Source organism: Ambystoma mexicanum, chromosome 6p (assembly GCF_040938575.1).
Source record: "Ambystoma mexicanum isolate Mex_15411 chromosome 6p, UKY_AmexF1_1, whole genome shotgun sequence".
NCBI lineage: Eukaryota > Metazoa > Chordata > Amphibia > Caudata > Ambystomatidae > Ambystoma > Ambystoma mexicanum.
In genome coordinates this window covers 13,474,558-13,500,301 of record NC_090935.1, presented here as the reverse complement: position 1 = coordinate 13,500,301, position 25,744 = coordinate 13,474,558, and the positions used below count along the sequence as shown (strand labels likewise).

Genomic DNA, 25,744 nt, shown 5'->3' with positions numbered 1-25,744 from the left:
ACCTTTAATCTCTTCATAACCTTTCCATCAGAAATGCTGTGCAAATGAACACTCAAATTCAGCAGTTATACGTAATTGTAGCACTACATTTATCTCGTGGTAAAAGAAATGATGCAACAGCACCTGTTCAATGCTGATGTTACTGGTGGAGAACCTGTAACACGCCAGTTCAGCCAGAGTGGAAATACTGTCACAGAATATGATATGATATGAAAGGCTATCTATAATACATAAATAATACCCAGAGAATTCTAAGTACGGACCTGGGATTTGAACCTGTGTTGCTCTGCGTCGTCTTGCTTCCAAGGCGAGCACGTTGCTGCTGAGCTATCCTCCCGGGACGATGCCTGTGTTTAGCCTCTGGATACACTTGCTTTTCTTTTACCATTGTAATTGCTGATCCGCTCCTCCCAATCCAAATGGTTCTGCATCCATCCAGGACCCAGTGCACCATTAGCCCACCCTGTTCATCCAACATAAGGGCTTGTGCCCATACCAATATCGGCTGAGTTACTGATATTAGAGTCGTGACCAGGTGCACCATGTCCGTTCTCTCCGGGGTGGGCTGGACACTTGCCTTTGCCCCCTGCTCATTCCCACTGTCTTATTCCTCTTCCCTCATTGCAGCATTATCACTGCCCCGTCCTCCTGATTAATAGCATCTCTGATCTCCACCTTTCTTTGCTGCACTGCTGTACTGCACTAATCACCTATCTGGTGTGTTCTGCTCTTTGCCATGCACTGTTGCTGTGCTGCACCGATCATGTAGCTGGCCTGCACTCCTCTATGCTAGGCCCTGTTGTTTTGCTGCACTGATCATGTAGCTGGCCTGCACTGCTCTTTGCTATGCCCTTTTCTTGTGCTACACTGATCATGTAGCTGGCCTGAACTGTCATTGGCTATGTCCGGTTGTACTGCACTGATCATGTAGCTGGCCTGTACTGCTCTTTGCTATGTCCTCTTGTTTTGCTGCACTGATCAAGTAGCTGGCCTGTACTGCTCTTTGCTATGTCCCGTTGTAGTGCTACACTGATCATGTAGCTGGCCTGCACTGCTCTTTGCTATGCCCTGTTGTTGTGCTGCACTGATCATGTAGCTGGCCTGCACTGCTCTTTGCTAGGCCCTGTTGTTGTGCTACACTGATCAAATAGCTGCCTGTACTGCTCCTTGATATGCCCTGTTGTTGTGCTGCACTGATCATGTAGCTGGCCTGCACTGTTCTTTGCTAGGCCCTGTTGTTGTGCTGCACTGATCATGCAGCTGGCCTGCACTGCCCTTTGGTAGGCCCTGTTGTTTTGCTGCACTGATCATGTAGCTGGCCTGCATTGCTCTTTGCTAGGCCCTGTTGTTGTGTTGTGCTGCACAGATCATGTAGCTGGCCTGCAATGCCCTTTGCTAGGCCCTGTTATTTTGCTGCACTGATCATGTAGCTGGCATGCACCGCTCTTTCTAAATGCTGTTGTTTTGCTGCACTGATAATTTAGCTGACCTGTACTGATCTTTGCTATGCCCTGTTGTTTCATGTAGCTGGCCTGTACTGCTCTTTGCTATGCCCTGTTTTTGTACTGCACTGATCATGTAGCTGGCCTGTACTGCTCTTTGCTACGCCCTGTTGTTGTACTGCACTAAACATGTAGCTGGCCTGCACTGCCCTTTGCTACGCCCTGTTGTACTGCACTGATCATGTAACTGCCCTCTACATGTAGCTGGCCTGCACTGCCCTTTGCTATGCCCTTTTGTTGTGCTGCACTGATCATGTAGCTGGTCTGTACTGCCCTTTGCTAGGCAATGTTGTTGTGCTGCACTGATCATGTACCTGGCCTGCACTGCTCTTTGCTAGGCCCTGTTGTTGTGTTGCACTGATCATGTAGCTGGCCTGCATTGCTCTATGCTAGGCCCTGTTGTTTTGCTGCACTGATCATGTAGCTGGCCTGCACTGCTCTTTGCTATGCCCTGTTCTTGTGCTACACTGATCATGTAGCTGGCCTGAACTGTCATTGGCTATGTCCGGTTGTACTGCACTGATCATGTAGCTGGCCTGAACTGTCATTGGCTATGTCCGGTTGTACTGCACTGATCATGTAGCTGACCTGCACTGCTCTTTGCTATGCCCTGTTGTTGTGCTGCACTGATCATGTAGCTGGCCTGCACTGCTCTTTGCTAGGCTCTGTTGTTGTGCTACACTGATCAAATAGCTGGCCTGTACTGCTCCTTGATATGCCCTGTTGTTGTGCTGCACTGATCATGTAGCTGGCCTGCACTGTTCTTTGCTAGGCCCTGTTGTTGTGCTGCACTGATCATGCAGCTGGCCTGCACTGCCCTTTGGTAGGCCCTGTTGTGTTGCTGCACTGCTCATGTAGCTGGCCTGCATTGCTCTTTGCTAGGCCCTGTTGTTGTGTTGTGCTGCACAGATCATGTAGCTGGCCTGCACTGCCCTTTGCTAGGCCCTATTGTTTTGCTGCACTGATCATGTAGCTGGCATGCACCGCTCTTTGCTAAACCCTGTTGTTTTGCTGCACTGATAATTTAGCTGACCTGTACTGATCTTTGCTATGCCCTGTTGTTTCATGTAGCTGGCCTGTACTGCTCTTTGCTATGCCCTGTTTTTGTACTGCACTGATCATGTAGCTGGCCTGTGCTGCTCTTTGCTATGCCCTGTTGTTGTGCTGCACTGATCATGTAGCTGGCTTGTACTTCTCTTTGCTATGCCCTGTTGTTGTGCTACACTGATCATGTAGCTGGCCTGTACTGCTCTTTGCTACGCCCTGTTGTTGTACTGCACTAAACATGTAGCTGGCCTGCACTGCCCTTTGCTACGCCCTGTTGTTATACTGCACTGATAATCTAACTGCCCTCTACATGTAGCTGGCCTGCACTGCCCTTTGCTATGCCCTTTTGTTGTGCTGCACTGATCATGTAGCTGGCCTGTACTGCCCTTTGCTAGGCAATGTTGTTGTGCTGCACTGATCATGTACCTGGCCTGCACTGCTCTTTGCTAGGCCCTGTTGTTGTGCTGCACCGATCATGTAGCTGGCCTGCACTGCTCTATGCTAGGCCCTGTTGTTTTGCTGCACTGATCATGTAGCTGGCCTGCACTGCTCTTTGCTATGCCCTGTTGTTGTACTGCACTGATCAAGTAGCTGGCCTGCACTGCTCTTTGCTAGGCCCTGTTGTAGTGCTACACTGATCATGTAGCTGGCCTGTACTGCTCTTTGCTATGTCCTGTTGTTTTGCTCCACTGATCAAGTAGCTGGCCTGTACTGCTTTTTGCTAGGCCCTGTTGTAGTGCTACAATGATCATGTAGCTGGCCTGTACTGCTCTTTGCTATGTCCCGTTGTAGTTCTACACTGATCATGTTTTTTGCTCTTTGCTATGCCCTGTTGTTGTGCTCTACTGATCATGTAGCTTGCCTGCACTGGCCTGCACTGCTCTTTGTTATGCCCTGTTGTTGTGCTGCACTGATCATGTAGCTGGCTTGCACTGCTCTTTGCTAGGCCCTGTTGTTGTGCTACACTGATCAAATAGCTGGCCTGTACTGCTCCTTGATATGCCCTGTTGTTGTGCTGCACTGATCATGTAGCTGGCCTGCACTGTTCTTTGCTAGGCCCTGTTGTTGTGCTGCACTGATCATGCAGCTGGCCTGCACTGGCCTTTGGTAGGTCCTGTTGTGTTGCTGCACTGATCATGTAGCTGGCCTGCATTGCTCTTTGCTAGGCCCTGTTGTTGTGTTGTGCTGCACGGATCATGTAGCCGGCCTGCACTGCCCTTTGCTAGGCTGTGTTGTTTTCCTGCACTGATCATGTAGCTGGCCCGCACTGCTCTTTGCTAAGCCCTGTTGTTTTGCTGCACTGATCATTTAGCCGACCTGTACTGATCTTTGCTATGCCCTGTTGTTTCATGTAGCTGGCCTGTACTGCTCTTTGCTATACCCTGTTGTGCTACACTGATCATGTAGCTGGCCTGTACTGCTCTTTGCTATGTCCTGTTGTTTTGCTCCACTGATCAAGTAGCTGGCCTGTACTGCTTTTTGCTAGGCCCTGTTGTAGTGCTACAATGATCATGTAGCTGGCCTGTACTGCTCTTTGCTATGTCCCGTTGTAGTTCTACACTGATCATGTTTTTTGCTCTTTGCTATGCCCTGTTGTTGTGCTCTACTGATCATGTAGCTTGCCTGCACTGGCCTGCACTGCTCTTTGTTATGCCCTGTTGTTGTGCTGCACTGATCATGTAGCTGGCTTGCACTGCTCTTTGCTAGGCCCTGTTGTTGTGCTACACTGATCAAATAGCTGGCCTGTACTGCTCCTTGATATGCCCTGTTGTTGTGCTGCACTGATCATGTAGCTGGCCTGCACTGTTCTTTGCTAGGCCCTGTTGTTGTGCTGCACTGATCATGCAGCTGGCCTGCACTGGCCTTTGGTAGGTCCTGTTGTGTTGCTGCACTGATCATGTAGCTGGCCTGCATTGCTCTTTGCTAGGCCCTGTTGTTGTGTTGTGCTGCACGGATCATGTAGCCGGCCTGCACTGCCCTTTGCTAGGCTGTGTTGTTTTGCTGCACTGATCATGTAGCTGGCCCGCACTGCTCTTTGCTAAGCCCTGTTGTTTTGCTGCACTGATCATTTAGCCGACCTGTACTGATCTTTGCTATGCCCTGTTGTTTCATGTAGCTGGCCTGTACTGCTCTTTGCTATACCCTGTTGTGCTACACTGATCATGTAGCTGGCTTGTACTGCTCTTTGCTATGCCCTGTTGTTGTGCTGCACTGATCATGTAGCTGGCCTGCATTGCTCTTTGCTAGGCCCTGTTGTTGTGTTGTGCTGCACGGATCATGTAGCCGGCCTGCACTGCCCTTTGCTAGGCCCTGTTTTTTTGCTGCACTGATCATGTAGCTGACCTGTACTGATCTTTGCTATGCCCTGTTGTTTCATGTAGCTGGCATTTGCTATACCCTGTTGTGCTACACTGATCATGTAGCTGGACTGTACTATTCTTTTCTATGCCCTGTTGTTGTACTGCACTGATCATGTAACTGGCCTCTACTGCACTGATCACGTAGCGCCCTGTACTGCCCTTTGCTACGCCCTGTTGAGGTACCGCACTGATCATGTAGCTGACCTGCACTGCTCTTTGTGCTGCACTTTGTTTGTGCCAAACGTTTTTTGTGTCCTCTTATGTGAGGTCATGTAGCACTGTTTTTGCTCACAGCTCTTGGCTCTTGTTAGGACCACACATTAAGACCACATTAGGACCAAAACATGTGGTTTTATCCTTCATGTGCTCTCATTACATGGAAACAGGACTGTTCAGGATACACTGCAGACCTGAACCACTGGAAGATCTCTCTCTTTAATTTTGTATTTGTATTCGTTATTTGTATGGCGCACAAAACCCTGAGGTATCTAGGCGCTTAGGCATAAGAAAGTGGTTGTAGTGTTTCTGGTTACATAAAGGGAAGCTCAAGAAGTAATTAAAATAGGTGGAATGTGCATCATAGATTACAGCTTGAGCAAAAGTGCATAAGGATTCAGAGAGCAACATGGATCCTAACCTCATGTTGCAGGGCGGCTACTACACAGCGAAGCGGACAGGCATACTAGAGCACATTCATAGTGACTCACCCCATGTTGCAGGGCGGCTTCTACACAGTGATGCGGAAAGTCAAATAGGGCATATTCATGGAGACTCACCCCATGTTGCAGGGCGGCTTCTACACAGCGAAGCGGACAGGCATAATAGAGCACATTCATGGAGACTCACCCCATGTTGCAGGGCGGCTACTACACAGCGAAGAGGACAGGCATAATAGGGCACATTCATGGTGACTCACCACATGTTGCAGGGTGGCTACTACACAGTGAAGCAGAAAGTCAAATAGGGCACATTCATGGAGACTCCCCTATGTTGCAGGGCGGCTACTACACAGAGATGCGGAAAGTCAAATAGGGCACATTCATGGAGACTCACCCCATGTTGCAGAGCGGCTACTACATAGAGATGCGGAAAGTCATATAGGGCACATTCATGGAGACTCACCCCATGTTGCTGGGTGGCTACTACACAGTGAAGCGGAAAGTCAAATAGGGCACATTCATGGAGACTCACCACACGTTGCAGGGCAGCTACTACACAGTGATGCAGAGAGTCAAATAGGGCACATTCATAGAGACTCACCCCGTGTTGCAGGGCGCCTACTACACAGTGATGCGGAGAGTCAAATAGGGCACATTCATGGAGACTCACCCCATGTTGCAGAGCGGCTTCTACATAGAGATGCGGAAAGTCATATAGGGCACATTCATTGAGACTCACCACATGTTGCAGGGCGGCTACTACACAGAGATGCGGAAAGTCAAATAGGGCACATTCATGGAGACTCACCACATGTTGCAGGGCGGCTACTACACAGAGATGCGGAAAGTCAAATAGGGCACATTCATGGAGACTCACCACATGTTGCAGGGTGGCTACTACACAGAGATGCGGAAAGTCAAATAGGGCACATTCATGGAGACTCACCCCATGTTGCAGAGCGGCTACTACATAGAGATGCGGAAAGTCATATAGGGCACATTCATGGAGACTCACCCCATGTTGCAGGGCGGCTACTACACAGTGAAGCAGAAAGTCAAATAGGGCACATTCATGGAGACTCACCCCATGTTGCAGAGTGGCTACTACATAGAGATGCGGAAAGTCATATGGGGCACCTTCATGGAGACTCACCCCATGTTGCAGGGTGGCTACTACATAGAGATGCGGAAAGTCAAATAGGGCACATTCATGGAGACTCAACACATGTTGCAGGGTGGCTACTGCACAGTGAAGCAGAAAGTCAAATAGGGCACATTCATGGAGACTCACCCCATGTTGCAGGGTGGCTAGTACATAGAGATGCGGAAAGTCAAATAGGGCACATTCATGGAGACTCACCACATGTTGCAGGGTGGCTACTACACAGTGAAGCAGAAAGTCAAATAGGGCACATTCATGGAGACTCACCCCATGTTGCAGGGTGGCTACTACACAGCGAAGCGGACAGGCATAATAGGGCACATTCATGGTGACTCACCCCATGTTGCAGGGCGGCTTCTACACAGTGATGCGGAAAGTCAAATAGGGCACATTCATGGAGACTCACCCCATGTTGCAGGGCGGCTTCTACACAGCGAAGCGGACAGGCATAATAGAGCACATTCATGGAGACTCACTCCATGTTGCAGGGCGGATACTACACAGAGAAGCGGACAGGCATAATAGAGCACATTCATGGACACTCACCCTATGTTGCAGGGCGGCTACTACACAGCGAAGCGGACAGGTATAATAGGGCACATTCATGGTGACTCACCACATGTTGCAGGGTGGCTACTACACAGTGAGGCCGAAAGTCAAATAGGGCACATTCATGGAAACTCACCCCATGTTGCAGGGCGGCTACTACACAGAGATGCGGAAAGTCAAATAGGGCACATTCATGGAGACTCACCCCATGTTACACAGCGGCTACTACATAGAGATGCAGAAAGTCATATAGGGCACATTCATGGAGACTCACCCCATGTTGCAGAGCGGCTACTACATAGGGATGCGGAAAGTCATATAGGGCACATTCATGGAGACTCACCCCATGTTGCTGGGCGGCTACTACACAGTGAAGCAGAAAGTCAAATAGGGCACATTCATGGAGACTCACCACACGTTGCAGGGCGGCTACTACACAGTGATGCGGAGAGTCAAATAGGGCACATTCATGGAGACTCACCCCATGTTGCAGGGCGGCTACTACACAGTGATGCGGAGAGTCAAATAGGGGACATTCATGGAGACTCACCCCATGTTGCAGGGCGGCTACTACACAGTGATGCGGAGACTCAAATAGGGCACATTCATGGAGACTCACCCCATGTTGCAGAGCGGCTACTACATAGAGATGCGGAAAGTCATATAGGGCACATTCATGGAGACTCACCACATGTTGTAGGGCGGCTACTACACAGAGATGCGGACAGTCAAATAGGGCACATTCATGAAGACTCACCACATGTTGCAGGGCGGCTACTACACAGAGATGCGGAAAGTCAAATAGGGCACATTCATGGAGTCTCACCCCATGTTGCAGGGCGGCTACTACACAGAAATGTGGAAAGTCAAATAGGGCACATTCATGGAGACTCACCCCATGTTGCAGGGCGGCTACTACACAGAGATGTGGAAAGTCAAATAGGGCACATTCATGGAGACTCACCCCATGTTGCAGGGTGGCTACTACATAGAGATGCGGAAAGTCAAATAGGGCACCTTCATGGAGACTCACCCCATGTTGCAGAGCGGCTACTACATAGAGATGCGGAAAGTCAAATAGGGCACATTCATGGAGACTGACCACATGTTGCAGGGTGGCTTCTACACAGAGATGCGGAAAGTCAAATAGGGCATATTCATGGAGACTCACCACACGTTGCAGGGTGGCTTCTACACAGAGATGCGGAAAGTCAAATAGGGCACATTCATGGAGACTCACCCTATGTTGCAGGGCGGCTACTACACAGAGATGCAGAAAGTCAAATAGGGCACATTCATGGAGACTCACCCCATGTTGCAGAGCGGCTACTACATAGAGATGCGGAAAGTCATATAGGGCACATTCATGGAGACTCACCCCATGTTGCTGGGTGGCTACTACACAGTGAAGCGGAAAGTCAAATAGGGCACATTCATGGAGACTCACCACACGTTGCAGGGCAGCTACTACACAGTGATGCAGAGAGTCAAATAGGGCACATTCATGGAAACTCACCCCGTGTTGCAGGGCGCCTACTACACAGTGATGCGGAGAGTCAAATAGGGCACATTCATGGAGACTCACCCCATGTTGCAGGGCGGCTACTACACAGTGATGCGGAGAGTCAAATAGGGCACATTCATGGAGACTCACCCCATGTTGCAGAGCGGCTTCTACATAGAGATGCGGAAAGTCATATAGGGCACATTCATGGAGACTCACCACATGTTGCAGGGCGGCTACTACACAGAGATGCGGAAAGTCAAATAGGGCACATTCATGGAGAGTCACCACATGTTGCAGGGCGGCTACTACACAGAGATGCGGAAAGTCAAATAGGGCACATTCATGGAGACTCACCACATGTTGCAGGGTGGCTACTATACAGAGATGCGGAAAGTCAAATAGGGCACATTCATGGAGACTCACCCCATGTTGCAGGGCAGCTACTACACAGAGATGCGGAAAGTCAAATAGGGCACATTCATGGAGACTCACCCCATGTTGCAGAGCGGCTACTACATAGAGATGCGGAAAGTCATATAGGGCACATTCATGGAGACTCACCCCATGTTGCAGGGCGGCTACTACACAGTGAAGCAGAAAGTCAAATAGGGCACATTCATGGAGACTCACCCCATGTTGCAGAGCGGCTACTACATAGAGATGCGGAAAGTCATATGGGGCACCTTCATGGAGACTCACCCCATGTTGCAGGGTGGCTACTACATAGAGATGCGGAAAGTCAAATAGGGCACATTCATGGAGACTCACCACATGTTGCAGGGTGGCTACTATACAGTGAAGCAGAAAGTCAAATAGGGCACATTCATGGAGACTCACCCCATGTTGCAGGGTGGCTAGTACATAGAGATGCGGAAAGTCAAATAGGGCACATTCATGGAGACTCACCACATGTTGCAGGGTGGCTACTACACAGTGAAGCAGAAAGTCAAATAGGGCACATTCATGGAGACTCACCCCATGTTGCAGGGTGGCTTCTACACAGTGATGCGGACAGGCATAATAGGGCACATTCATGGTGACTCACCCCATGTTGCAGGGCGGCTTCTACACAGTGATGCGGAAAGTCAAATAGGGCACATTCATGGAGGGTGGCTAGTACATAGAGATGCGGAAAGTCAAATAGGGCACATTCATGGAGACTCACCACATGTTGCAGGGTGGCTACTACACAGTGAAGCAGAAAGTCAAATAGGGCACATTCATGGAGACTCACCCCATGTTGCAGGGTGGCTTCTACACAGCGAAGCGGACAGGCATAATAGAGCACATTCATGGAGACTCACTCCATGTTGCAGGGCGGATACTACACAGAGAAGCGGACAGGCATAATAGAGCACATTCATGGACACTCACCCTATGTTGCAGGGCGGCTACTACACAGCGAAGCGGACAGGTATAATAGGGCACATTCATGGTGACTCACCACATGTTGCAGGGTGGCTACTACACAGTGAGGCCGAAAGTCAAATAGGGCACATTCATGGAGACTCACCCCATGTTACACAGCGGCTACTACATAGAGATGCAGAAAGTCATATAGGGCACATTCATGGAGACTCACCCCATGTTGCAGAGCGGCTACTACATAGGGATGCGGAAAGTCATATAGGGCACATTCATGGAGACTCACCCCATGTTGCTGGGCGGCTACTACACAGTGAAGCAGAAAGTCAAATAAGGCACATTCATGGAGACTCACCACACCTTGCAGGGCGGCTACTACACAGTGATGCGGAGAGTCAAATAGGGCACATTCATGGAGACTCACCCCATGTTGCAGGGCGGCTACTACACAGTGATGCGGAGAGTCAAATAGGGGACATTCATGGAGACTCACCCCATGTTGCAGGGCGGCTACTACACAGTGATGCGGAGACTCAAATAGGGCACATTCATGGAGACTCACCCCATGTTGCAGAGCGGCTACTACATAGAGATGCGGAAAGTCATATAGGGCACATTCATGGAGACTCACCACATGTTGTAGGGCGGCTACTGCACAGAGATGCGGAAAGTCAAATAGGGCACATTCATGGAGACTCACCACATGTTGCAGGGCGGCTACTACACAGAGATGCGGAAAGTCAAATAGGGCACATTCATGGAGACTCACCCCATGTTGCAGGGCGGCTACTACACAGAAATGTGGAAAGTCAAATAGGGCACATTCATGGAGACTCACCCCATGTTGCAGGGCGGCTACTACACAGAGATGTGGAAAGTCAAATAGGGCACATTCATGGAGACTCACCCCATGTTGCAGGGTGGCTACTACATAGAGATGCGGAAAGTCAAATAGGGCACCTTCATGGAGACTCACCCCATGTTGCAGAGCGGCTACTACATAGAGATGCGGAAAGTCAAATAGGGCACATTCATGGAGACTGACCACATGTTGCAGGGTGGCTTCTACACAGAGATGCGGAAAGTCAAATAGGGCATATTCATGGAGACTCACCACACGTTGCAGGGTGGCTTCTACACAGAGATGCGGAAAGTCAAATAGGGCACATTCATGGAGACTCACCCTATGTTGCAGGGCGGCTACTACACAGAGATGCAGAAAGTCAAATAGGGCACATTCATGGAGACTCACCCCATGTTGCAGAGCGGCTACTACATAGAGATGCGGAAAGTCATATAGGGCACATTCATGGAAACTCACCCCGTGTTGCAGGGCGCCTACTACACAGTGATGCGGAGAGTCAAATAGGGCACATTCATGGAGACTCACCCCATGTTGCAGGGCGGCTACTACACAGTGATGCGGAGAGTCAAATAGGGCACATTCATGGAGACTCACCCCATGTTGCAGAGCGGCTTCTACATAGAGATGCGGAAAGTCATATAGGGCACATTCATGGAGACTCACCACATGTTGCAGGGCGGCTACTACACAGAGATGCGGAAAGTCAAATAGGGCACATTCATGGAGAGTCACCACATGTTGCAGGGCGGCTACTACACAGAGATGCGGAAAGTCAAATAGGGCACATTCATGGAGACTCACCACATGTTGCAGGGTGGCTACTATACAGAGATGCGGAAAGTCAAATAGGGCACATTCATGGAGACTCACCCCATGTTGCAGGGCAGCTACTACACAGAGATGCGGAAAGTCAAATAGGGCACATTCATGGAGACTCACCCCATGTTGCAGAGCGGCTACTACATAGAGATGCGGAAAGTCATATAGGGCACATTCATGGAGACTCACCCCATGTTGCAGGGCGGCTACTACACAGTGAAGCAGAAAGTCAAATAGGGCACATTCATGGAGACTCACCCCATGTTGCAGAGCGGCTACTACATAGAGATGCGGAAAGTCATATGGGGCACCTTCATGGAGACTCACCCCATGTTGCAGGGTGGCTACTACATAGAGATGCGGAAAGTCAAATAGGGCACATTCATGGAGACTCACCACATGTTGCAGGGTGGCTACTATACAGTGAAGCAGAAAGTCAAATAGGGCACATTCATGGAGACTCACCCCATGTTGCAGGGTGGCTAGTACATAGAGATGCGGAAAGTCAAATAGGGCACATTCATGGAGACTCACCACATGTTGCAGGGTGGCTACTACACAGTGAAGCAGAAAGTCAAATAGGGCACATTCATGGAGACTCACCCCATGTTGCAGGGTGGCTTCTACACAGTGATGCGGACAGGCATAATAGGGCACATTCATGGTGACTCACCCCATGTTGCAGGGCGGCTTCTACACAGTGATGCGGAAAGTCAAATAGGGCACATTCATGGAGGGTGGCTAGTACATAGAGATGCGGAAAGTCAAATAGGGCACATTCATGGAGACTCACCACATGTTGCAGGGTGGCTACTACACAGTGAAGCAGAAAGTCAAATAGGGCACATTCATGGAGACTCACCCCATGTTGCAGGGTGGCTTCTACACAGCGAAGCGGACAGGCATAATAGAGCACATTCATGGAGACTCACTCCATGTTGCAGGGCGGATACTACACAGAGAAGCGGACAGGCATAATAGAGCACATTCATGGACACTCACCCTATGTTGCAGGGCGGCTACTACACAGCGAAGCGGACAGGTATAATAGGGCACATTCATGGTGACTCACCACATGTTGCAGGGTGGCTACTACACAGTGAGGCCGAAAGTCAAATAGGGCACATTCATGGAGACTCACCCCATGTTACACAGCGGCTACTACATAGAGATGCAGAAAGTCATATAGGGCACATTCATGGAGACTCACCCCATGTTGCAGAGCGGCTACTACATAGGGATGCGGAAAGTCATATAGGGCACATTCATGGAGACTCACCCCATGTTGCTGGGCGGCTACTACACAGTGAAGCAGAAAGTCAAATAAGGCACATTCATGGAGACTCACCACACCTTGCAGGGCGGCTACTACACAGTGATGCGGAGAGTCAAATAGGGCACATTCATGGAGACTCACCCCATGTTGCAGGGCGGCTACTACACAGTGATGCGGAGAGTCAAATAGGGGACATTCATGGAGACTCACCCCATGTTGCAGGGCGGCTACTACACAGTGATGCGGAGACTCAAATAGGGCACATTCATGGAGACTCACCCCATGTTGCAGAGCGGCTACTACATAGAGATGCGGAAAGTCATATAGGGCACATTCATGGAGACTCACCACATGTTGTAGGGCGGCTACTACACAGAGATGCGGAAAGTCAAATAGGGCACATTCATGGAGACTCACCACATGTTGCAGGGCGGCTACTACACAGAGATGCGGAAAGTCAAATAGGGCACATTCATGGAGACTCACCCCATGTTGCAGGGCGGCTACTACACAGAAATGTGGAAAGTCAAATAGGGCACATTCATGGAGACTCACCCCATGTTGCAGGGCGGCTACTACACAGAGATGTGGAAAGTCAAATAGGGCACATTCATGGAGACTCACCCCATGTTGCAGGGTGGCTACTACATAGAGATGCGGAAAGTCAAATAGGGCACCTTCATGGAGACTCACCCCATGTTGCAGAGCGGCTACTACATAGAGATGCGGAAAGTCAAATAGGGCACATTCATGGAGACTGACCACATGTTGCAGGGTGGCTTCTACACAGAGATGCGGAAAGTCAAATAGGGCATATTCATGGAGACTCACCACACGTTGCAGGGTGGCTTCTACACAGAGATGCGGAAAGTCAAATAGGGCACATTCATGGAGACTCACCCTATGTTGCAGGGCGGCTACTACACAGAGATGCAGAAAGTCAAATAGGGCACATTCATGGAGACTCACCCCATGTTGCAGAGCGGCTACTACATAGAGATGCGGAAAGTCATATAGGGCACATTCATGGAGACTCACCCCATGTTGCTGGGTGGCTACTACACAGTGAAGCGGAAAGTCAAATAGGGCACATTCATGGAGACTCACCACACGTTGCAGGGCAGCTACTACACAGTGATGCAGAGAGTCAAATAGGGCACATTCATGGAAACTCACCCCGTGTTGCAGGGCGCCTACTACACAGTGATGCGGAGAGTCAAATAGGGCACATTCATGGAGACTCACCCCATGTTGCAGGGCGGCTACTACACAGTGATGCGGAGAGTCAAATAGGGCACATTCATGGAGACTCACCCCATGTTGCAGAGCGGCTTCTACATAGAGATGCGGAAAGTCATATAGGGCACATTCATGGAGACTCACCACATGTTGCAGGGCGGCTACTACACAGAGATGCGGAAAGTCAAATAGGGCACATTCATGGAGAGTCACCACATGTTGCAGGGCGGCTACTACACAGAGATGCGGAAAGTCAAATAGGGCACATTCATGGAGACTCACCACATGTTGCAGGGTGGCTACTATACAGAGATGCGGAAAGTCAAATAGGGCACATTCATGGAGACTCACCCCATGTTGCAGGGCAGCTACTACACAGAGATGCGGAAAGTCAAATAGGGCACATTCATGGAGACTCACCCCATGTTGCAGAGCGGCTACTACATAGAGATGCGGAAAGTCATATAGGGCACATTCATGGAGACTCACCCCATGTTGCAGGGCGGCTACTACACTGTGAAGCAGAAAGTCAAATAGGGCACATTCATGGAGACTCACCCCATGTTGCAGAGCGGCTACTACATAGAGATGCGGAAAGTCATATGGGGCACCTTCATGGAGACTCACCCCATGTTGCAGGGTGGCTACTACATAGAGATGCGGAAAGTCAAATAGGGCACATTCATGGAGACTCACCACATGTTGCAGGGTGGCTACTATACAGTGAAGCAGAAAGTCAAATAGGGCACATTCATGGAGACTCACCCCATGTTGCAGGGTGGCTAGTACATAGAGATGCGGAAAGTCAAATAGGGCACATTCATGGAGACTCACCACATGTTGCAGGGTGGCTACTACACAGTGAAGCAGAAAGTCAAATAGGGCACATTCATGGAGACTCACCCCATGTTGCAGGGTGGCTACTACACAGCGAAGCGGACAGGCATAATAGGGCACATTCATGGTGACTCACCCCATGTTGCAGGGCGGCTTCTACACAGTGATGCGGAAAGTCAAATAGGGCACATTCATGGAGACTCACCCCATGTTGCAGGGCGGCTTCTACACAGCGAAGCGGACAGGCATAATAGAGCACATTCATGGAGACTCACTCCATGTTGCAGGGCGGATACTACACAGAGAAGCGGACAGGCATAATAGAGCACATTCATGGACACTCACCCCATGTTGCAGGGCGGCTACTACACAGCGAAGCGGACAGGCATAATAGGGCACATTCATGGTGACTCACCACATGTTGCAGGGTGGCTACTACACAGTGAGGCCGAAAGTCAAATAGGGCACATTCATGGAAACTCACCCCATGTTGCAGGGCGGCTACTACACAGAGATGCGGAAAGTCAAATAGGGCACATTCATGGAGACTCACCCCATGTTGCAGAGCGGCTACTACATAGAGATGCGGAAAGTCATATAGGGCACATACATGGAGACTCACCCCATGTTGCAGAGCGGCTACTACATAGAGATGCGGAAAGTCATATAGGGCACATTCGTGGAGACTCACCCCATGTTGCTGGGCGGCTACTACACAGTGAAGCAGAAAGTCAAATAGGGCACATTCATGGAGACTCACCACACGTTTCAGGGCGGCTACTACACAGTGATGCGGAGAGTCAAATAGGGCACATTCATGGAGACTCACCCCATGTTGCAGGGCGGCTACTACACAGTGATGCGGAGAGTCAAATAGGGGACATTCATGGAGATTCACCCCATGTTGCAGGGCGGCTACTACACAGTGATGCGGAGAGTCAAATAGGGCACATTCATGGAGACTCACCCCATGTTGCAGAGCGGCTTCTACATAGAGACGCGGAAAGTCATATAGGGCACATTCATGGAGACTCACCACATGTTGCAGGGCGGCTACTACACAGAGATGCGGAAAGTCAAATAGGGCACATTCATGGAGAGTCACCACATGTTGCAGGGCGGCTACTATACAGAGATGCGGAAAGTCAAATAGGGCACATTCATGGAGACTCACCCCATGTTGCAGGGCAGCTACTACACAGAGATGCGGAAAGTCAAATAGGGCACATTCATGGAGACTCACCCCATGTTGCAGAGCGGCTACTACATAGAGATGCGGAATGTCATATAGGGCACATTCATGGAGACTCACCCCATGTTGCAGGGCGGCTACTACACAGTGAAGCAGAAAGTCAAATAGGGCACATTCATGGAGACTCACCCCATGTTGCAGAGCGGCTACTACATAGAGATGCGGAAAGTCATATGGGGCACCTTCATGGAGACTCACCCCATGTTGCAGAGCGGCTACTACATAGAGATGCGGAAAGTCAAATAGGGCACATTCATGGAGACTCACCACATGTTGCAGGGTGGCTACTACACAGTGAAGCAGAAAGTCAAATAGGGCACATTCATGGAGACTCACCCCATGTTGCAGGGTGGCTAGTACATAGAGATGCGGAAAGTCAAATAGGGCACATTCATGGAGACTCACCACATGTTGCAGGGTGGCTACTACACAGTGAAGCAGAAAGTCAAATAGGGCACATTCATGGAGACTCACCCCATGTTGCAGGGTGGCTACTACACAGCGAAGCGGACAGGCATAATAGGGCACATTCATGGTGACTCACCCCATGTTGCAGGGCGGCTTCTACACAGTGATGCGGAAAGTCAAATAGGGCACATTCATGGAGACTCACCCCATGTTGCAGGGCGGCTTCTACACAGCGAAGCGGACAGGCATAATAGAGCACATTCATGGAGACTCACTCCATGTTGCAGGGCGGATACTACACAGAGAAGCGGACAGGCATAATAGAGCACATTCATGGACACTCACCCCATGTTGCAGGGCGGCTACTACACAGCGAAGCGGACAGGCATAATAGGGCACATTCATGGTGACTCACCACATGTTGCAGGGTGGCTACTACACAGTGAGGCCGAAAGTCAAATAGGGCACATTCATGGAAACTCACCCCATGTTGCAGGGCGGCTACTACACAGAGATGCGGAAAGTCATATAGGGCACATTCATGGAGACTCACCCCATGTTGCAGAGCGGCTACTACATAGAGATGCGGAAAGTCATATAGGGCACATACATGGAGACTCACCCCATGTTGCAGAGCGGCTACTACATAGAGATGCGGAAAGTCATATAGGGCACATTCGTGGAGACTCACCCCATGTTGCTGGGCGGCTACTACACAGTGAAGCAGAAAGTCAAATAGGGCACATTCATGGAGACTCACCACACGTTGCAGGGCGGCTACTACACAGTGATGCGGAGAGTCAAATAGGGCACATTCATGGAGACTCACCCCATGTTGCAGGGTGGCTACTACACAGTGATGCGGAGAGTGAAATAGGGGACATTCATGGAGACTCACCCCATGTTGCAGGGCGGCTACTACACAGTGATGCGGAGACTCAAATAGGGCACATTCATGGAGACTCACCCCATGTTGCAGAGCGGCTACTACATAGAGATGCGGAAAGTCATATAGGGCACATTCATGGAGACTCACCACATGTTGTAGGGCGGCTACTACACAGAGATGCGGAAAGTCAAATAGGGCACATTCATGGAGACTCACCACATGTTGCAGGGCGGCTACTACACAGAGATGCGGAAAGTCAAATAGGGCACATTCATGGAGACTCACCCCATGTTGCAGGGCGGCTACTACACAGAGATGCGGAAAGTCAAATAGGGCACATTCATGGAGACTCACCCCATGTTGCAGGGCGGCTACTACACAGAGATGTGGAAAGTCAAATAGGGCACATTTATGGAGACTCACCCCATGTTGCAGAGCGGCTACTACACAGAGATGCGGAAAGTCATATAGGGCACATTCATGGAGACTCACCCCATGTTGCAGGGTGGCTACTACATAGAGATGCGGAAAGTCAAATAGGGCACCTTCATGGAGACTCACCCCATGTTGCAGAGCGGCTACTACATAGAGATGCGGAAAGTCAAATAGGGCACATTCATGGAGACTCACCCCATGTTGCAGAGCGGCTACTACATAGAGATGCGGAAAGTCAAATAGGGCACATTCATGGAGACTCACCACATGTTGCAGGGTGGCTTCTACACAGAGATGCGGAAAGTCAAATAGGGCACATTCATGGAGACTCACCACACGTTGCAGGGTGGCTTCTACACAGAGATGCGGAAAGTCAAATAGGGCACATTCATGGAGACTCACCACACGTTGCAGGGTGGCTTCTACACAGAGATGCGGAAAGTCAAATAGGGCACATTCATGGAGACTCACCACACGTTGCAGGGTGGCTTCTACACAGAGATGCGAAAGTCATATAGGGCGCATTCATGGAGACTCACCACACGTTGCAGGGTGGCTACTACACAGAGATGCGTAAAGTCAAATAGGGCGCATTCATGGAGACTCACCACACGTTGCAGGGTGGCTACTACACATAGATGCGGAAAGTCAAATAGGGCACATTTATGGAGACTCACCAGACGTTGCAGGGTGGCTTCTACACAGAGATGCGGAAAGTCAAATAGGGCACATTCATGGAGACTCACCACACGTTGCAGGGTGGCTTCTACACAGAGATGCGGAAAGTCAAATAGGGCACATTCATGGAGACTCACCACACGTTGCAGGGTGGCTTCTACACAGAGATGCGGAAAGTCAAATAGGGCACATTCATGGAGACTCACTACACGTTGCAGGGTGGCTTCTACACAGAGATGCGGAAAGTCAAATAGGGCACATTCATGGAGACTCACCACACGTTGCAGGGTGGCTTCTACACAGAGATGCGGAAAGTCAAATAGGGCACATTCATGGAGACTCACCAGACGTTGCAGGGTGGCTACTACACAGAGATGCGGAAAGTCAAATAGGGCACATTCATGGAGACTCACCACACGTTGCAGGGTGGCTTCTACACAGAGATGCGGAAAGTCAAATAGGGCACATTCATGGAGACTCACCACATGTTGCAGGGTGGCTACTACATAGAGATGCGGAAAGTCAAATAGGGCACATTCATGGAGTCTCACTCCATGTTGCAGGGCGGCTACTACACAGTGATGCAGAAATTCAAATAGGGCACACTTATGGAGACTCACCCCATGTTAATGTTGAACAACAGGTCATAGCAAAGAGCAGTACAGGCCAGATACATGATCAGTGCAGCACAATGTTCTGATTGCTGTGATGTAGGATGACTCATTTACCATATTTTAAAATGTCTGATTGCAGGAGCTCGAGTTTGACTTCTTGAGTCCAGATCATCACAAGCTGCCCTACACAGAGATCTACATGGAGGACATCCCTGCAAAAGGGGTGACCATCGGCTTAAAGTGTGAATGGGAGACCACCTCAGTGTGGCAGGGCAAGGTCAGACCAGGTAGGTTTGAAGTCCTTTCTTATTCCTTCCACTGGCTAATTCTTAAGATTAAGAAAAACCCTTTGAAACTAGGTAAGAAGACTCATTAAAAGTTACACAATTGTACACGATGCATTTGCTTTTAGCTTCTTCGGGTCCATGCAAATCCCAAAATGAGCTACCCACGGAAAGCATTTGGCAGTTTCTCTTTTTTTGCTCATTGTGCAAGAATCACTGAAGACAAGAAAATGTTTTGATAATGTCCGCACCTCATGGCCTTTATTTATTTTGCAGTCGTTTGCTATATACTTTGCCTGTTTTTTTAACATCCTCAAAGGACTGTTTGAAAATGTTTGTAACAAGATGTTTTCTTTTGCTTGTGGAATTCATAGTCTTCTCATAGGACTCAAGATTCTTCTTTCTCTTTTTGTATAAATCTTTCCAAGTGCCAAAGTGAAAAACGGGAGAGCTGCGGAGTCTTTTCTCTGCTCACCTGTGGTAAGCCAGAAGTACTCTGGCCCGAGTACGTGTTTGAATGTAGTTTTCATTTAAATGAAAAGAAAACACCTCCCTGACCCTACTACCAAAGGAGAGTTCCCTTCCTATAAAACCAAACAAAGGTGCTCGTCTGTTGTCAAAAATAAAAATAGTGCTGGTCTTTGGTCAAAAATAAAAATAGTCCTCTGCCCAAACCTATCAACTAAATTGCCCCTACTACTTAGAAAAACGTATAAGATAATAGTTGGATTACCCTGCGCTCTTGGTTCTTCCCAAAGGCGTCTCTGGTTTTTGCAGGAGCTCCTCCTGGGTCTGTATCCAATGGTTAGAAGTAAGTAAAAGTTCAGCCTGCCTACAAGTCATTCACCATTGATGATACTACTATCCCAGTACTCAAACAAGTCAAGACGCTCAGAGTATATCTAGACGCCACTCTAAACATGTCAATTCTCTAGCCTCCTCCACATCCTATACTTCCAAACTCATCTCTCAGAGTCGCAAATTCCTCTCACTGGAAAATTGCATCACATTAGCGAGAGCACTCATACTCGCCAAAATGGACTATTGTAACATCCTCCTCTTAGGCAAGTCCAAAACGAACATAAATAAACTCCAACTCAAAATAAAGCCCTCCGAGCGGCTCTAGGCATAAAAAAATCTGAGCACATTTCTAATATCAGGAGAGACAACCACTGGCTCCCCATCCAAGCAAGGATAATATTCAAAACCTTAAGCATCACGCACAAATGCATTGCAAACAAAGCTCCCAAATATCTCATCAACACAGTCATGAAGAAATCCCAAACTAGACCACTTAGATCCAATAACAATTCCAACCTAGAAGTGCCCCGTTATAAAAGAGGAAAAGCGGGGGGCAGCAGCTTCAAAGTCCTCACTCCCAAACATTGGAACTCCCTACCTACCAACATCAAAAATGAAAACTCCCACCCACAATTTAAAAAGCTACCGAAAACATGGCGATTCAATCAATACTAAACGTAGTTAAGTCCACAGTCGAGTGCAAACCCAATTATCTGTTGTATATACGCTGAATGTAATTCTATTTCTGCTTTTGTATTCCTGTCTGGTTTTATTGCAAGCTTGTACTGTATTCACCCACTGTCTGTAACTACGCCGTGATACCTCAGGGTCTGGGCGTATAACAAATGTAATACATAAATAAAAATTAAAAAATACTCAAAGCAAAAAGTTCTTGTCAGTCTATCAAAAGTTCCTCAAAGTTCTCCAAAGTTCAAACAAAAAGTCTCATGTTCCTGGAAAAACTAAATTACCAAACTTCTTTAGGTGAAGGGATTTTTCCCTGATCCCTTTCCACCAACTTGGTCGATCTCTCTCCACTTTGATCAACAGTTGGGTGTCTGTTTGCTCCCGTGATATCTGCTTTTCCTTCTGCTTATAAGGCTCTGGTGGCTCCTTTGGGGTTGTCACGATGCTGCTCACTCTGCAGTGCAGCGTCATCCTTACCTACCATGGAGGCCCCGCAGGCGCTTCCGAGACCGGCTCCTCCCGGGCCCATCATGAAGCAGACCTGGCATCTTTCCCCTTTCATGGGGGCCACCTTTCTATAGACTGTGCACATGCGTGGGAGACTGGCACCCACTTTCTGCACATGCGTGGTTTAAGTTGTTGCCATGGTTTCCAAACTAGGCCATAGAGTGTGAGCTTGATGCAGGACTATTTTTTGCAGCTTGAGGCCATCCACTGCACGTTGCAATTTCTTCCTTGCTCTGTGGCAAGCAGACGCTGTTGGATCTTAAGGCACGCCCACAAATGTTCACACCAGAAAACATCCAACCTGCTAAGGAAAAAAGGTCAAGAGATTTTTGCAAGGATAACAAGTTTTAATCACACAAAAAAAGGTAGGCCAGCAAAGAACTGCTCATGAACGTTCTGCCAAAATATAGTACAAGCAGAATGTTATAAGGAAACACATCATCACTACAGATGTCACATATACAGTAAAAACCTGCGTGGCTGGTTGGTTAGACCATATACATGGGTGGCCTGTTCCATAGGGGATACCAGGCTGCTATTATTCCCAGCCCGTACGCCCATTTACCATCACGTGGAGTCAGCTGGCCTCATCATCTCCAGGGAACCAAGGTTGAGTTTGCAATAAGTTATTATGTAAAACAATGCTACTCTTTCATTATGGCGTGCACCTGGGAAACTCGGGGTCTGGCACAGGGGAGGTTTGAGATCATGCTGACCCACACATTCTTCATTCACTCCATATCACACTCTCCCCACCCAAGGCTTCCACCCTCGCTTTGGACTATAATTTATTCCACCCTGTACCTCGTATTACAAAGTCTGTAATTATTATATAAGGTGGAATGTTTGTGTTCTTTTAGATCTTTTATGACCACTGGGTTTACGGTTGGTGGTCTGAAGTCACCTACTATCCCAGAATTCAGGGGTCTTGGACTGGGGCAGTTGTGGGTGTCATAACTCATGGTGGGCAGGGTTGGGGTAGGAGGTCTGCTTTTGGCCTGCCTGCAATAAATGTGCATTGTGAGGCTCCTGGCACTGTCTTGCGGCCTTGTAGGGCACAACGCTTCTTGGGATAACACGTATTAGAAACAGTTATGGAACAAAGGAACATTTCTATGGGAGCTAGCAGCATGGGTCTCTCTATCATCAGCGCTTGGGCTTGTTCAGGTTTCTTCGTTGGGTCTGAGTTTACCGTGCAGCCATGCATGCAGGGCCCAATGCTTCTGCAATAACTAAAAAAATGGGGAAATGGGCAGAAAGACTATATCCATTTGTACGATTGGGAAAATACCAAACATGAGGAGCAGAGATTGCAGGGGTGTCCCCTGCTCTCCATGTTTGTCATTTTCATATTCAGGGGTTTGCGGGAGGTGTCCCCCGCATAGGGGACACGCACTATGTAAAAGAAAAAGGACAAATAATAATGGAAAGGAACCTGTGGCGCCGGTTCCCGATCACGGAAGTGAAAGGGAACAGGCGATGCAGCACACAGCGAAGTGTTCCACCGCAAACAAAGTATATGGGGAGGGGGTCATGTATTTATTTTAGGTTGTTTTACCTTGATGGAAAAAATGTATTTTCGGTCTAAACCGCTATAGTCTTTTCAGCCGCAAGCTTTTCTGTCACAGTAAAACATCCCAAATCCCAAAAATGGCACTTCCTTGTATGTGCTCACTAAGTCTACACATTTGTATATCATGTGATATTGTGTTCGTGCAGGGTTTCTTAGCATGCCCCCTTCAATCCTGGTACCTCCAATGTGTAGTTATTGGATTCGCCTCACTCTAAGGTGCCTAGGTCGGTGGGAGAGGTTCATTTCCTTCCCAGCAGATCCTTGTTCTGTTTGCTGTGCCTTGACTTGGATTCTGCCTTTTGTTTCCGTCTTTTCTCTTCTGAGACCTTCCGTTTACTCTTGGTCTTCCTTTTTCCCTTCTTACCTTTTGCTGACTACTGCCCTGTTTTCACCAGTCCTCATGGGCATCCACGCCAGTGTTTGTACTGTTCCAACAACACATTAACCTGGGGGATGTCCCCTCTACTCTGTGGTGTTGGAAGAGGAATCCCTGATTCTGGCTGTGTTTTATTCGCAAACTAGGGACCGGGGGGTGATTTTCCTTCCCACACAGCGTTGTGACAAGATGGGGTGCCAGATCCAGGGGATACTGGTCCACAAAACACCTAGGACTGCAGGTACTAGGGATTCCCGGGGGCACGGCTTGACAGATTGCGATGCCTGATTGATCCTTTCGAGTGTGACATGGAAGAACTACAAGAACTGTGTAATGAGCTACAGGCTATTCGTGCGGAGCTGTCTACCCTGCAAGCTAAAAATTCCCAGTTAAAGGATGCCCTCACTGGGGCAATTTCTGCAGCCCTTACGGAATAGTTAGTCGGGCAGTCCAGTACTATGAAGTTCAACGGGGACCACAGAAAACTGACTGAGTTTTCTAACCATTACACCATTCAATTTATGCTCCGACCCACTCACTTTTTGACCGACAAAGCCAAGATTTGGTATATAGTCAGTCATTTAACCAGTACTGAATTGGCAGGGGTAGTTCCCTTTGTCTCCTCAAATAGTCCATTAAACGACTATGCTGGCTTCAAAAAGGCATACTTGGACGTATTCAAAACACCTAACCAGGCGGCTGCAGCTCAAAATCAGTTAAGATGGGGCTCTAGAACTGATTGCGTATATTGGTTGTTTCAAGCAGTTGGACAACGATTCCCTATGGCCAGAAATAACTCAACTTACCTTGGTCTGAAAAGAACTGCAGGAAAAATACAAGGATGAGTTGTTCATGTCCCAGAAGAGAAAAAAATGAAAATAAAGAAAATTGTTTTGAAGTAAAAATGTTGTGACATAGAGAAATGCTAAGGGGCAATAGGTGGTTTATCTACTAAATGATAAAGTAGCTTGTTATCCTCCTGCCTGCTGTGTAAATGGGACTTCTAGAGAGGGGTAGTCAGTCTGTCTCTTGTTCTATTTTCCAGAAGAGACGACTCTACAGGGCCCACTGGACCAGGTCATCTGAATTGATCACTGCCTGACTGAACGTAGGTCTGAACGGAGGAGATCAGAGTGGTCCCCTTTTCGTTTGGCTGCACCTCCTGCTATTTCTTGTCATGTTGTCTTTCCAGCATAGAATTCAACCGAACACATGCAGATCGGTTCATTGAGGGGACTGTTAACTAAAACTGAGTGGCATCGACAAAGAATCAACTACCTGTGTGTAGAGTCATCGCGAGAGCCCGCGCCCTCGCGAGATCTCGCGGTGGCACCAAGCTCCGCCCCCGCGCGCTCCGCGCGCATTATGCGACGAGCGGAGGACGCGAGAAGGCGCGTCCTACAGAGTCCTCCACCTACGGGGGCCCGCGCCTTACACGGTTTGGACTTGGGCAAACAGAAGCTTTCTCTCTGTTACTTTAGGCCTGTTGGCCTTTATCATTAATGCACTCACGTTGTGTGCGCATTGCTTAAATCTGGTTGAGTTAATAAACACATCGTCACCAGATCAGAGGCTCCTGTCTTCATTTGAAATATTATACTACATAAATTGGCGACGAGGACCACCACTAGACCCCACGGAAGAACATGCAAGGAGCAACGCCACCGCCGCCATTTCTCCAGACTCCAGGTAGGCCTGCCATTCCATGGCCACAATGGCAGCCCCTATTCATGACATATGTGGAGGCCCTAGGAGGGGCAGGGTTTTCAGCGGCGAGGCGCAGGGCTATGCTATTGAATGCCCTGGGGGTGGAAGGACAGAGAATATTCGAGAGTCTCACCCCGATACCAGTGACTGGCGAAAATGACGATGTTTTCAAGGAGGCGGTCAGGAGAATCATAAAAAGGTTCGCCAGTAAAGAGAACACTGTGCTCCACCGAATACGGTTCTACACACGAAAGCAAGAAATATCTGAACCAGTCGACGATTACGTCACCAAGCTGAGGGAATTAGCAGCGCTGTGTAACTTTGGCAACAACGCGGAGAGTCTCAT

At 49.0% G+C, this 25,744-nt stretch overlaps 1 protein-coding gene across 1 annotated transcript in view; it reads left to right on the top strand.

Annotated features, from left to right (window-relative positions):
- The window catches only part of CARD8 (caspase recruitment domain family member 8), a 917,106-nt gene that overhangs the window by 508,164 nt on the left and 383,198 nt on the right, over window positions 1–25,744 (top strand). Inside the window, exon 7 of the mRNA XM_069626623.1 lies at window positions 19,603–19,750. Coding sequence (XP_069482724.1) covers window positions 19,603–19,750 — 148 coding nt within the window. The remainder of the gene's footprint in view (window positions 1–19,602; window positions 19,751–25,744) is intronic.